The 14,230-nt window shown below is 49.5% G+C and overlaps 1 protein-coding gene across 2 annotated transcripts in view; it reads right to left on the minus strand.

Moving 5' to 3' along the window:
- The window catches only part of LOC140735181 (interferon-induced protein 44-like), a 48,757-nt gene extending 41,555 nt beyond the window's left edge, over positions 1–7,202 (minus strand). For both annotated transcript variants that reach the window (XM_073060089.1, XM_073059999.1), the window contains exons 1-3: positions 7,053–7,202; positions 6,923–6,968; positions 6,613–6,814 (exon numbers count right to left, since the gene is read on the minus strand). In XM_073060089.1, the coding sequence (XP_072916190.1) occupies positions 6,613–6,814; positions 6,923–6,968; positions 7,053–7,062 (258 nt within the window). In that variant the 5' untranslated portion in view covers positions 7,063–7,202. The remainder of the gene's footprint in view (positions 1–6,612; positions 6,815–6,922; positions 6,969–7,052) is intronic.
- Positions 7,203–14,230: the final 7,028 nt, after the last annotated feature.

Genomic DNA, 14,230 nt, shown 5'->3' on the forward strand with positions numbered 1-14,230 from the left:
GAGAGGGATGATGTAGTATTATGGCTTCTTCACTAATTGTTTACTTTGCTCCAAGGACACTCACTTTGCCTGCTCGTGTGGATTCCTGCTGAGACAGCAAGGCGGGACCAGGTGATGGACAGCTGATGGATGGCCGGTACCCCGTCAGGGGAGATAAAAAGCAAGTCTGCTGAGACACAAGCAGACGCACCATGGGACACTGAAAGAGTGTTGTGCACCCACAGGAAGGTGGGGGGTTTGGAGATTCGATCCGGGGGAATCGATCAGAGGCTCAGTGTGTGAAGGCAGTCCGGTGGGGGCTTGTGTGTGTGTCCATCCTCGCCTGGGTGACAGGCCTACCATTGAAGATCGGTTATGACTGGTACAGAGGGGTCACAGTCGGTGACCACAACAGGACAAGAAGACAACGGAAAGTTTGACTGCAACTGCATCATCTCTCTCTCCACACCCCACCAATGGTACACCAGCAACTACCTCGACCTAAACTAAACTGAACTGAACTGAACTCTGCATCATCTTAAGACTATTCATTTACCCCTAGACTGTGAAAGAGCTTGGTTTTGGTTCCTATTTCCACACGTCTGTATATATCATTGCTAACCTGTTTCATATATTTGCATTTTATAGTACTGTATTACTTAGTTTACTAATAAACACTATTAGTTACAGTAATACCAGACTCCAACGTGTATTCCATTTCTGCTGGTTCGGTAACCCAGTCACGGGGTACATGACATGTGGAAGACACCAGCAATATGCCAGAAATGCTAAAGTGTCAGGGACAGGAGTGAGAGTAAGAAGGTGCTCGGGAGGTGGAGAGGTCTGAAGGTAGACGTAATGTAGACCAGAGGAATTGCAGCCCAGAGTTCTGAAATGGGGACCTGAAGAGATTGTGGAGGCAGTCACTGGTAGTGATTTGAAGAAACACTCAATTCTAGCATGATTCTGGAGGAGTGAAAATTTGCAAATGTCACTCCATACACCCACTCTTCAAATCTTAAACTTCAAAGTTCAAAGTACATTTATTATCAAAGTATGTGTGGCGACCCACTTCCCAGCGCACTCGAACCGGCTCACAAACTGGCGCGGGCCGGCATTGAGGCCGGTCCCAAAGAGGGCGCCAAGTCTGCTTCACCAGCAAGGGGAAAAGCCCACGCGTGGGACGGGACTGTGAATACGAGCCCCCTACAGTATTCCCGTCCGGGGAGGGCGGGAACAGGAAGGCTTTAAAGCGAGGCCGGGAAGTTTGAATAAACCTCTTTTGCAACTGCAGCTCACCGACTGCGTGTCGTTAATTCAGCGCTGTGTGTAGCACACCACTACAATTGGTGACCCCGACGGCCCAAACGATATTTGGGCTGAAGTTGAACGACGCCGCATCTGTTCATGCAGTTTCGTTAAAACTGCCAAGCTTCTGGACGCTGCGACCTCACCTGTGGTTCCAGCAAGCAGAAGCCCAATTCCACGTTCGGCAGCTGACCTCGGATGACACACATTACTACTACGTGGTGAGCTCCCTCGACCAGGACACAGCGACCCAGGTTGAGGAGTTCATACAGTCGCCCCCGGAGGACGGCAAATACACAGAATTCAAAGCCCTGCTCATAAGGACTTTCGGACTCTCATGGCGCGAGCGAGCTGCCGGCTTACTGCACCTGGATGGTTTGAGGGACAGAACTCCATCGGCTTTAATGAATGAGATGTTGTCTCTGGCCAGAGGACACAAGCCCTGCCTCATGTTTGAGCAGGCATTCCTGGAAATGCTTAAACATGCCCGAGGACATAAGCCTGCTGCTGTCCGACGCGGATTTCAGCGACCCCCGGAAGGTGGCAGCCCGGGCGGACTTGCTGTGGAACGCCAAGAAGGAGAGTGGGGTGTCCGTCACACAGATCACCCGGCCACCCTCCCAGCAGCAAACCAGACCAGGCCCGGCTGCAGAACCCACTAACCCCAGAGGCAGGGGTGAGGAGACCAATGAACAATGGTGCTTCTACCACCAGCGGTGGGGCGTAGAAGCTCGCCGCTGTAGCCCGCCCTGTAAGTTCCCGGGAAACGCCAGGGCCAGCCACTGCTGATGGCTACGGCGGCTGGCCATCGGGATAGCCTCCTGTATGTCTGGGACAAGCAGTCGGGACGCCGCTTTTTGGTTGACACCGGAGCCGAGATCAGTGTCTTACCTCCGACGAGTTACGACACCCGCAGCAGGGCACCGGGTCCCCCCCTGAGGGCCGTGAATGGCCTACGGCACCCGTACGGTGCGACTACAGTTCGGCTCCAGCCGGTTCACGTGGGACTTCACACTGGCCGCTGTAGCCCAACCGCTCCTGGGTGCGGATTTTTTGCGGTCTCACAGCCTGCTGGTCGACCTGCCGAGGCAGAGACTGGTTCACGCCGAGACCTTTCAGATGTTCTCCCTGGGTGAAGCCCAGTTGCCAGCCTCACACCTCGACTCCATCACGCTGTCCGACAACGACTTCACCAGAGTCCTGGCGGATTTCCCATCGGTTCTGGCACCGCAGTTCATGGCAGCCATGCCCAGACACGGCATACAGCACCACATCCCGACACAAGGACCACCCCTCCACGCCCGTGGTCGAAGACTTCCCCCGGACAAGCTCCGACTGGCGAAGGAGGAGTTCAAGAGGATGGAGGAATTGGGGATCATACGGCGGTCCGACAGCCCATGGGCCTCCCCCCTGCATATGGTGCCCAAAGCGACAGGGGGCTGGAGACCAAGCGGCGACTACCGCAGGCTAAACGAGACTACAACACCGGACCGCTACCCTGTGCCGCACATTCAGGACTTTGCAGCAAACCTGCACGGCGCACAGATCTTCTCCAAGGTAGACCTCATCCAGGGATACCATCAAATCCTGATGCATCTGGATGATGTCCCCAAAACGGCACTCAGCACCCCGTTCGGCCTAAAGAATGCCGCACAGACGTTTCAGCGGTTAATGGACGTGGTGGGACGTGACCTGGACTTCGCTTTCATCTATTTGGACGACATCCTCATTGCCAGCAGCAGTCGTCAGGAGCATCTGTCCCACCTCCGTCAACTCTACGCCTGACTGAGTGAATACGGCCTGACAATCAACCCGGCCAAATGCCAGTTCGGGCTCGACACCATCGTCTTCCTGGGCTACAGGATTACTAAAGATGGGGCAATCCCTCTGCCCGCCAAGGTAGACGCAGTCTGCCATTTCCCCCGACCCAACACAATCCAAGGCCTTCAGGAATTCGTGGGTATGGTGAATTTCTAACACCGCTTCCTCCCTTCAGCTGCCCGAATCATGCGCCCCCTGTTCGCCCTGATGTCGGGTCCGGGCAAGGACATTATCTGGGACGAGGAGTCCGCCGCCGCTTTCATTAAAACCAAAGAAGCCTTGACAAATGCCGCGATGCTAGTGCACCCCAGAACGGACGTCCCTACCGCCCTCACAGTGGACGCATCTAACACGGCAGTCGGTGGAGTACTGGAACAACTCATCGAGGGTTGCTGGCAACCCCTGGCGTTTTTCAGCAAACACCTGCGACCACCCAAGCTCAAATACAGTGCTTTCGACCGGGAACTGTTGGCGCTATACCTGGCAATCCGGCATTTCAGGTACTTCTTAGAAGGTAGGCCCTGCACCGCGTTCACGGACAACAAACCGCTTACCTTTGCGTTCACGAAAGCATCTGACCCCTGGTCGTCCCGCCAGCAGCGACATCTGTCCTACATCTCCGAATACACGATGGATGTCCGGCACGTCTCGGGAAAGGACAATGTCGTGGCGGACGCGCTCTCTCGCCCTAACATTCATGCCCTTTCCCAAGGGGTAGACTATGAAGCACTGGCAGAGGCACAGCAGGCAGATGAGGAGATCCCTAGTTACAGAACTGCAGTCTCCGGTTTGCAGCTCCAGGACCTCCCCGTCGGCCCAGGTGAGAGGACCCTACTCTGTGACGTCACCACCGGCCAACCCCGCCCCGTCATCCCGGCAGCCTGGCGGCGGCGCGTTTTCAACTCCATTCATAACTTAGCACACCCCTCCATCAGGACAACCATCCGGATGGTAGCCAACAGGTTCGTTTGGCACGGACTCCGCAAGCAGGTCAGTGAATGGGCCAAAACGTGCATGCACTGCCAAACAGCCAAGGTGCAGCGGCACATCAAAGCCCTGCCGCAGCAGTTCCACCCCACCCACCGGCGTTTCGACCACATTCCTGTGGATATCGTGGGCCCCCGCCAGTGTCGCGCGGAGCGTGGCACCTCCTGACTATCGTGGGCTGGTTCACAAGATACCCGCTCACCGACACCACCTCCGAATCTTGCGCCCAGGCACTGATCGCCACCTGGGTATCTCGCTTTGATGTACCGGCCCACATTACCTCCGACAGAGGCGCCCAGTTCACCTCCAGCCTCTGGTCAGCTATGGCCAGCCTTTTGAGGACACAGCTGCACCACACCACTGCCTACCACCCACAATTGAACGGCCTGGTGGAGCGTTTCCACCGTCACCTGAAGTCGGCTCTCATGGCCCACCTGAGAGGACCTAACTGGGTGGACGAGCTCCCCTGGGTCCTGCTCGGAATCTGCACGGCGCCCAAAGACGATCTGCTCACCTCGTTGGCCGAGTTGGTGTATGGCGCACCCCTGGTCGTCCCAGGAGAGTTCATACCAGCCCCAAGAGGGCAAGAGAAGAACCCGCAGCAGTCCTGGACAGACTACGCGAGAGGCTCGGCAACCTGGCCCCCGTACCCACTTCACAGCATGGGCAGAACCCGACCTGTGTACGCAAAGACCTGCTAAACTGTAAGTTCGTTTTTGTACGACGGGGCGGACATCGGGCACCGCTACAGCGGTCTTACGAGGGGCCGTTTACAGTGATCAGAAACAACGGGTCCACATTGGTGCTGGACATTGGGGGGGGAGAGGAGGTTTTCACGGTGGACCGACTCAAACCGGCCCATGTGGACGTGGCGCAGCCGGTCGAGATTCAGGCACCGCGGTGCAGAGGCAGACATCCCAAACAGAGGCTGATCCAGACTGAGGACATTGGGGGGTGTATCACCAGTACTGGGGGGGAGGGGGGGTTATGTGGCGACCTACTTCCCAGCGCGCGCCACATTGAGGCCAGTCCCAAAGAGGGCGCCAAGTCTGCTTCACCAGCAAGGGGAAAAGCCCGCGCGTGGAATGGGACTGTGAATACGCGCCCCCTACAGCATTCCCGCCCGGGGAGGGCGGGATCAGGAAGGCTTTAAAGCGAGGCCGCGAAGTTTGAATAAATCTCTTTTGCAACTGCAGCTCACTGACTTCGTGTCGTTATTGCAGCGCTGCGTGTAGCACACCGCTACATATGCATACTTTATACAACCTTGAGATTTGTTTTCTAACAGGCAGCCATGACACAAAGACACCCAAAAGAACCCATATTTAAAGAAGACCATTGACACCCAATGTGCAGAGAAAAACCACATCACGCAAACGATAACCACAAGCAAATTGCACTCTGAACCAAAGTCTGCAAAGAGAGATCCATAGTTCAGCACAGAGCCGAGTGGTGAAACAGTGATCTGAACTGGCCCTTCCCTCACCTCAGGCCCTGACACCCAAACATTTTCAATCTGATCTGGTGCTTAAATCAACGTCCAAACATCGAGTTCAATCATCTCAAAATGCTCGGGGCAGGGCCCCAGTGTCTTGATTTGGTCTGCACCTGAACTTCGCAATTCCACCCCCCCACTTAAATCTCCATCCAGGCATCAGGTTCAATTTGCCTCAGTACGGCCTGGGACCTGGACACCACTGTATCAATCTGTCTAATTTCTTCTGCAGGACCCCTGTTTCCCCAAAATGGCCTACCCCTCCAACTAAGTTCATATTGTCCACAGATCTGGCCACTAAGCCATTAATTCCGTCATCCAAATCATTGGCAAACTACATGAGAAGAAGCAATCCCAATATCGACCCTTTTGGAACACGACTAGTCACCGGCAGCCAACCGGGAAAAGCCCCATCTATTCCAATACTTTGCCTCCTGCCAGTCAGCCCATCTTCTGTCCATGCCAGTAACTCTCCTGTAATACCATAGGCTATTAACTTGTTTAACAGTTTCATGTGGGACTCCTTGTCAAAGACCTTCTGAAAATTTAAGTAAACAGCATCCACTGACTCTGCTTGTGTATCCTACCTGTTATTTCCTCAAAGAATTCCATCAGAATTGCCAGGTAAAATATCCCCTGACTTTGGCCTATTTTGTCCTGTGCCTGCAAGTGTATCAAAACCTTTTCCATAACAATGGAGTCTAGCATTTTCCCAACCACTGAACTCGGGCTAACTGGCCTATAATTTCTTGTCTTTTGCCCCCACCCTCCCTTCTTAATTCCCCAGCAAATTGTTCACTGGTTATCGGGACATGTATTTAAATGGCACCTCTCCCAGCCTCAGGATCTCCCAGGGTGCTCTCCACCCAATCGTTTGGAGTGAGGCTTGTTGGACCATTCACTGCCTCTGATGTGGACACTGGGGTACATCAGGGAGACAGAAAATGGGCAATGAATTCATGGTGAATACATCATCTTATACAGTCCGTGTGTTTATATTAAAGTGACGGCAGTGTGTGTACCTCTGGTGTGAGACACACGGGATTGTTTCCTGTCGGGACACAGGTTATGGTCGCTCCTCGTGGATCCAGAGCCGAGAGGAATGTGTTGATGATCGATGATTTCCCAGCCCCAACCAGGCCGAAGAGCAGGATGTTTATACAGCCTCCACAGCCCTCAGGAGGGTTGTAGTTACGCAAGTAGTCCCTCAGAGTGTTCAGATTCCTGACAAAGTCAGAGACAAGCATCAGCTGTCTGGGTGAAACGGGTTAACGAAAACATCACAGTTACCTGTGTCGGTTGGGATGACACACCGTGATTAAGGGAACCTACCGCTTGTCCATGGTTGGGAAGTGAAAACTGTCCTCCTTTGAAAAATCTGAAATGCAATATGAAAGCATTAATTTCTTTGTTTTACTCACGCAAGTGTGGTCTCAGTAACAGACTGAAGATAGAAACTTACCGCTTCCCATGTTTGGCGCCGTGTGTACACAGTAATCTGCGGAGAGTTGATTGCGATTTAGACTGCGCAAATCCAAGTATTTTTCTACCTTGCAGTTTCACTTTGCGACTGGTCAATGTGCGAACTTGGGCAGGATGCTCAATGTAAGGCAGGAACTAGTAAATAATTTTACAGTGACATCACGTGATGTTCATTCCGCTCTTCCTGTTCGTCCGGATCCAGAGACTCCTCCCAGGGCGAACACCTTACCTGTGAACAGCCCTTTACGTTTATAAGACTATGACCTTACCTTTACGTTAAATTGCAAACTACCATTAAAGTCAGAAGAAGAAGATAACACTATGTCCTCGCCACCCTCGGCCAGGAAACATGATGGGACTCTCCACCGGGAAAATTCTGTCCCGTTGTTCCACCGGGGAATGTTGCTGCCCTCCAGACCCCACATACCACCGAGTGAATTCCCATTCCTTCACCTTCCCTGTGAGTCTGGGGACACTGTGATCAGTCTCTTTGCCTCCTCCCCTGCCCAACACATCAGCTTCATCTTTGCTCCTTGATCAACCAACGTTGTCATAGTTCCCCATATCACTCAATCCCAGATGGAGAAGTGGCCTTCCCATGGGAGCAGTGGTTTTCCAGGGCCGTGTACTCAGCCTGGGAAAGGCATCAGGAGATGTAGGAGTCACTTCAGATGAGAAGTAGGAGAGGATTCTGGAAATAAATAACTCAAATTGATTTGTTCTTGTCTTGTAGTGGAAGGAATGGAGGCGGCTAATTAGTGAGATTGTTCTCCAATCTACATTTTGTGAAACATCTTGTGAACAGGAATCCATGGATCAAAGCACTGAAAAGTGGACACAGTGAGGCCCCTTCTGTTAATGTGCTGAATTGATGATCAAGATCAGATCATCGAACTTAAGACAGATGATCCTGCAGCGCAGGTAGAGATCGGCAGGTATGACTGTGGGCATTTTGTTACTGATAAAAGTTCATAGTTGAGAGCTGATTGCTCAATGATACACTGGTATTGAAAGGACAGACAGAGGGAGAAGTGTGGTACTGTTGGTAAAAAATGAAATCAAATCCTTAGAGAGAGGTAACATGGGATCAGAGGATGTGGGCTGAAGGGCTTGTATTGTGCTGTAGGTTTTCTATGTTTCTGTGATGTAGAATTTTTCTAGGTGGAGTTATGAAACTGAAAGGGTAAAAATACCCTGATGGGGGTTACATAAAGGCCTCTGAACATAGCCAAGATGTGTGATACAACTTACAATGGACAGTAGAAAGGGCAAGTCAACAGGGCAATGTTATGATATAGTCATGGGGGTTTTCAATATGTAAGTGGATCAGGAAAGTCAAATTGGTGCTGGATCCCAATAGAGAGAATGTGTAGAATGCCTACGAGATGGCTTTGCAAAGCAGCTTGTGTTGGACCCTCTAGAGGAAAGGTTATTCTGGATTGGGTGTTGTGTAATGAACCAGATTTGATTGGGGAGCACAAGGTAAAGGAACCCTTAGGAGGCAGTGATCATAGGGTGGTAGAATTCATCCTGCAATATGCAAGGGTGAAACTAAAGTCTGATGTGTCAGTATCACAGGGGAGTAAAGGGAATTATAGAGGCATGAGAGAGTGGCTGGTCAAAGTTGATTGGAATGGGACACTTCCAGGTATTGTGGCAGAACCGTGATGGCTGGAGTTTCTCAGAGCATTTCGGGAGGCACAGGATAGACACATCCCAAAGATGAAGATTTCTAAAGACAGGATGACACAACCGTAGCTGACAAAGGAAGTTAAAGACAACAAAAAAGCATAAAGAGGACATATAACACAGAATTATGCTGGGGATGTAGTAATTGGGGACAAAGAAATGACAGACAAACTGAAGAATCCTTTAGAACATAGAACAGTAAAGCACAGGAATGGGCCATTCAGCCCACAATGTTGTGGCAAACCAGCTTAAAAGCAAATCAAGAACACCCAAACACTGATCACTACAACCAACACTGTATCCATGACTCTCCATCTTCCTCATATCCATGTACCTATCCAAGCATCTCTTAAAATCCTCCAGCGTATCTGCCTCTGCCACCAAACCAGGCAGTGCATTCCAGACATCCATGACTCCTTGAGTTTTAAACTTACCCTGCATGTCCCCTTTGAACCTACCCCCTCTCACCTTCAATGACTGCCTCTGGAATTAGAAATTTTACCCTGGCAAACAGATACTCTCTGTCCACTCTATCTGTCCTTCTCATAATCTTGTAAACGTCCATCAGATGTCCCCTCGGCCTCTGGTGCTCCAGAGAGAAGAATGCAGGTTTATCCAGCCTCTCGTGGTAGCACATGGACTGTAAACCAGGAAGCATCCTGGTAAACCTCTTCTGGACCCTCTCCAAAGACTCAACATCCTTCTGAGAGTTGGCTGGTCAGAACTGCATCAGTCTTCACTGTGGAACACACTCACTAACAGTATGGTGGAAGTTTGAGAGTGTCAGGGGCAGAAGTGAGTGCAGTTGCTATTACTCGGGAGAAGGTGCTTCAGAAACTGAAAGGTCGAAGGTTGATAAATGCCAATCCACTCTTCAAGAAGGAAGGGAGGCAGAAGAAAGGAAAATGTGTGCCAGTTAGCTCAACCTAAGGGGTTGGGAAGGTATTACAGTCCCTTGTTAAGGATGAGATCTCAGGGTACTTGGAGGCACAGGTTAAAATAAGCCAAATAAGCATGGTCTCCTTAAGGGAAAATTGTGCCTGACTAATCTGTTGGAATTCTTTGAAGAAATAACAATCAGGAGAGACAATGTCGGTGGATGTTGTGCCCATGGATTTTCGGAAGGATTGTGACAAGTTGCCACACATGAGACTGCTTAGCAAACTCAGAGCCCATGGTAATAAAGGAAAGATGCAGGATTGGCTCATTGTCAGGAGACAAAGGGTGAGAATAAAGGGAGCCTGTTCTGGTGACTAGTGGTTAGTGTTAAAACCGCTTTGTTTTACTGTACGTCATTGATTTGGATGATGGAATTCCTGTGTTTGTGGCCGAGTTTGCAGGGCTTGCAAAGATGGGTGCGGTGGGGGCAGGTAGTGTTGAGGAATTAGTGAAGCCGCAGGTGGACTTAGACAGATTAGGAGAATGGGCAAAGAACTGGCAGATGGACTACAGTGTTGGGAAGTCTGTGATCATGCACTTTGGCAGAAAAATAAAAGCATAGACTGTTTTCTAACCAGGGAACAAATTCAAACATCTGAGGTGCAAAGGGACTGGGAGTCCTGGTGCAGGATTCTGTAAAGGTTATCTTGCGGGTTGAGCTGGTGGTGAGGATGGCAAATGCGATGTTAGGATTCATTTTGAGAGTTTTGGTCCTTTTATCTAGGAAAGGATGTGCTGATGTTAGAGAAGGTTCAGAAGAGGTTCACAAGAGTGATTCCAGGAGTGAAAGAGTTATTGTATGAGGAGAGTTTGATAGCTCTGCGTTTGTACTCACTGAAATTTAGAAGAATCAAGGGATATAGAACATAGAGCATAGAATAGCACAGCACAGTACAGGCCCTTCGGCCCACAATGTTGTGCCAACCCTTAAACTCTGCCTCCCATATAACCCCCCCCCCCCCCCCGCACCTTGAATTCCTCCACACACCTGTCTAGTAGTCTCTTAAACTTCACTAGTGTATCTGCCTCCACCACTGACTCAGGCAGTGCATTCCACGCACCAACCACTCTCTGAGTAAAAAACCTTCCTCTGATATCCCCCTTGAACTTCCCTCCCCTTGCCTTAAAGCCATGTCCTTTTGTATTCAGCAGTGGTGCCCTGGGGAAGAGGCATTGGCTGCCCACTCTATCTATTCCTCTTAATATCTTGTATACCTCTATCATGTCTCCTCTTATCCTCCTCTCCAAAGAGTAAAGCCCTAGCTCCCTTAATCTCTGGTCATAATCCATACTCTCTAAACCAGGCAACATCCTGGTAAATCTCCTCTGTACCCTTTCCAGTGCTTCCATATCCTTCCTATAGTGAGGCAACCAGAATTGGACACAGTACTCCAAGTGTGGCCTAACCAGAGTTTTATAGAGCTGCATCATTACATCGCGACTCTTAAACTCTATACCTCGACTTATGAAAGCTAACACCCCATAAGCTTTCTTAACTACCCTATCTACCTGTGAGGCAACTTTCAGGGATCTGTGGACATGTACCCCCAGATCCCTCTGCTCCTCCACACTACCAAGTATCCTGCTATTTACTTTGTACTCTGCCTTGGAGTTTGTCCTTCCAAAGTGTACCACCTCACACTTCTCCGGGTTGAACTCCATCCGCCACTTCTCAGCCCACTTCTGCATCCTATCAATGTCTCTCTGCAATCTTCGACAATCCTCTACACTTTCCACAACACCACCAACCTTTGTGTCATCTGCAAACTTGCCAACCCACCTTTCTACCCCCACATCCAGGTCGTTAATAAAAATCACGAAAAGTAGAGGTCCCAGAACCAATCCTGTGGGACACCACTAGTCACAACCCTCCAATCTGAAGGTACTCCCTCCACCACAACCCTCTGCCTTCTGCAGGCAAACCAATTCTGAATCCACCTGGCCAAACTTCCCTGATCCCATGCCTTCTGACTTTCTGAATAAGCCTACCATGTGGAACCTTGTCAAATGCCTTACTAAAATCCATGTAGATCACATCCACTGCACTACCCTCATCTATATGCCTGGTCACCTCCTAAAAGAACTGTATCAGGCTTGTTAGACACGATCTGCCCTTCACAAAGCCATGCTGACTGTCCCTGATCAGACCATGATTCTCTAAATGCCCATAGATCCTTTCTCTAAGAATCTTTTCCAACAGCTTTCCCACCACAGACGTAAGGCTCACTGGTCTATAATTACCCGGACTATCCCTACTACCTTTTTTGTACGAGGGGACAACATTCGCCTCTCTCCAATCCTCCGGTACCATTCCCATGGACAACGAGGACATAAAGATCCTAGCCATCTCTCATTGAAACCTATCAAATGCTAAAAGGCCAAGAGAGAGTGGATATGGATTGAATATAGTGGAGGACCAGAGGGCACAGCCTCAGAATAGAGGGACATCCATTTAGTACGGGGATGAGGAGGAATTTCTTTGGCTGGAGTGTGGTGAATCAGTAGAACTGACTACCACAGGTGGCTGTGGAGACAAAGTCATTAGCTGCATTTAAGGTGGAGATTGATAGGTTCTTGATTAGTCAGGGCAGGAAAGATTATTGGGAGAAGACAGGAAAATGGGATTGAGATAAAACATGGATCAGCCATGATAAAAATGGCACAGCAGACTCGATGGGCTGAATTGTTTTATTCTAATCCTGTGTCTAATGGCCCTAAATAGGGTTCTGCTGCTGTTGGACCCATGATGTGTTTTCAGGCCAATTGAGCAATCTGGTGCTTTGCTGTCTTCAGGGGAGTTCAGAGATGTTTTGAGCAAAGAGTGAAGCCTGGAGGCCAAGAAACCTGGAGATGGGATGTGAGCCCATCATTGACTCCACTTCTCACCGATCTCACTGATTAAAGTGTCGAGGAAGACTGAAATCAAAGAGGGTAAGAGGGGAAAGTGAGTGGGTATTCAGCACTGTCTGCCTGCATTTGGCCATTCTCTTTAACTGCTGCCAGAGGAGGGTACCTGCATTCGATCGTCTCTATCTCACTCTTGATTGCTGCTCTTGAAGGAACAGTGCTAGATTACTGATATGAGCTGAAAGTGAACATTCCTAGACTGCTTCGATGAATGTGGTTTCATGTGTTACATTCTCTGTTTATCACACATTTTCTCTTTGCCATTTGTGTGATTTATTCTGGTTTCTGTGCATTGGAGGTTTGATGTTTTTCTTTGAATGGATTCATGTTTTTCTGTGTTTCATGGCCGTCTGGAGAGGGTGAATCTCAGAGTTGTATACATACACACTTCAATAATAATTGTTCTTTCAGTCTTTCAATCTTATGGTCTTATTTCTAAACAAGAAGCTGTTTGTGAGATGTTCTCTGGTAAGATAGAACATTTATGAAGAGGGCAGTCTGTGTCTGTGATCTGAAGTTATTGAAAATAAATTACAATGGATTAAAAGATGTTACATTAGGATGTATGCTGGAAGATATAGTTGAAATGAAAATAGAAAACCAGAAACTGGCTGAGGAATTGTGCAAGAGAGAGTAAAAAGAGCTGGAGAGAGAGGATAGAGAATGGAATGCTGAGCGATCAGGGTCGGGTGAATTTGATACACGTGGATCAGATTCAGACTGAGTGAATGTGTGACAGGAGAAAAGGAAAGAAGAGTGTAAAAGGAAATATGGAAGCAGAGGAATGGAAAAGTCAGTGTCAGGATTTACGATTGCTATGAATGTCATTCAGAAATTGGCAGCGGAAAAGAAAGGCAGCGCCGATCACAACAAAACAGATCGAAAAGCCACAGAGTCACTCTCAGCTCAGAGAGAAGTGATACGAGCATTTGAGGGGAGGACTGCTGATGATAGTGATATCGACTGGGGTGACAGTGTATGAGACAACGCACTACAATAGTGAGAATGATTGGGGAAACGGCCTGTCTCCCTCTGGATCTGCTCAGGAGGAAGAGGAACCTTCAGCACCCACCGCCCCTATGTGACCTGCACTCACAGAGAAAGTTCAGGAGACACCAGTGCTAGAGGGACCAGATGTGTCATGGTATCTCACCTCTTTTGATGTGGCCAAATTGATAACTATCGCTGCAAATATACCAAACTGTTGCCTGTGAGATGTGGAAATAGATTCATAATTTTGAGGTTTTTTAGGTAGTTGATCTTGTAATGTGATAGTAGCTGTCTGGGAGAATCCCGGTGACTGAGTTGCCTGAGTGAAATTCCCTGAGAGTAGTCACCTCCAAAGAGTAAGTTGCTTTTTGCTTACGGTGATTTTCCCTCCCGGAGTCAGGCCTCTGGTTTCTATTTCACGACTGCCCTATACGATGCAGTCTATGCGATGGTTTGGAGGATCGGTTTCTTACCCTGTCATCTCAATGGATTCGGCACGGTGACCGAAATGCTAAAACAAGAGTCGAAAGGTTCATGTGAAAGAGGTGAGTGAACGAATTGGATGGTTCAGTGTGTCAGGGACATTTAGGGGGATCTGGGATGCACAGCTCAAGTCAGTAAAAGTTTAAGGAC

This window comes from Hemitrygon akajei, chromosome 1 (genome assembly GCF_048418815.1).
Source record: "Hemitrygon akajei chromosome 1, sHemAka1.3, whole genome shotgun sequence".
Classification (NCBI taxonomy): domain Eukaryota; kingdom Metazoa; phylum Chordata; class Chondrichthyes; order Myliobatiformes; family Dasyatidae; genus Hemitrygon; species Hemitrygon akajei.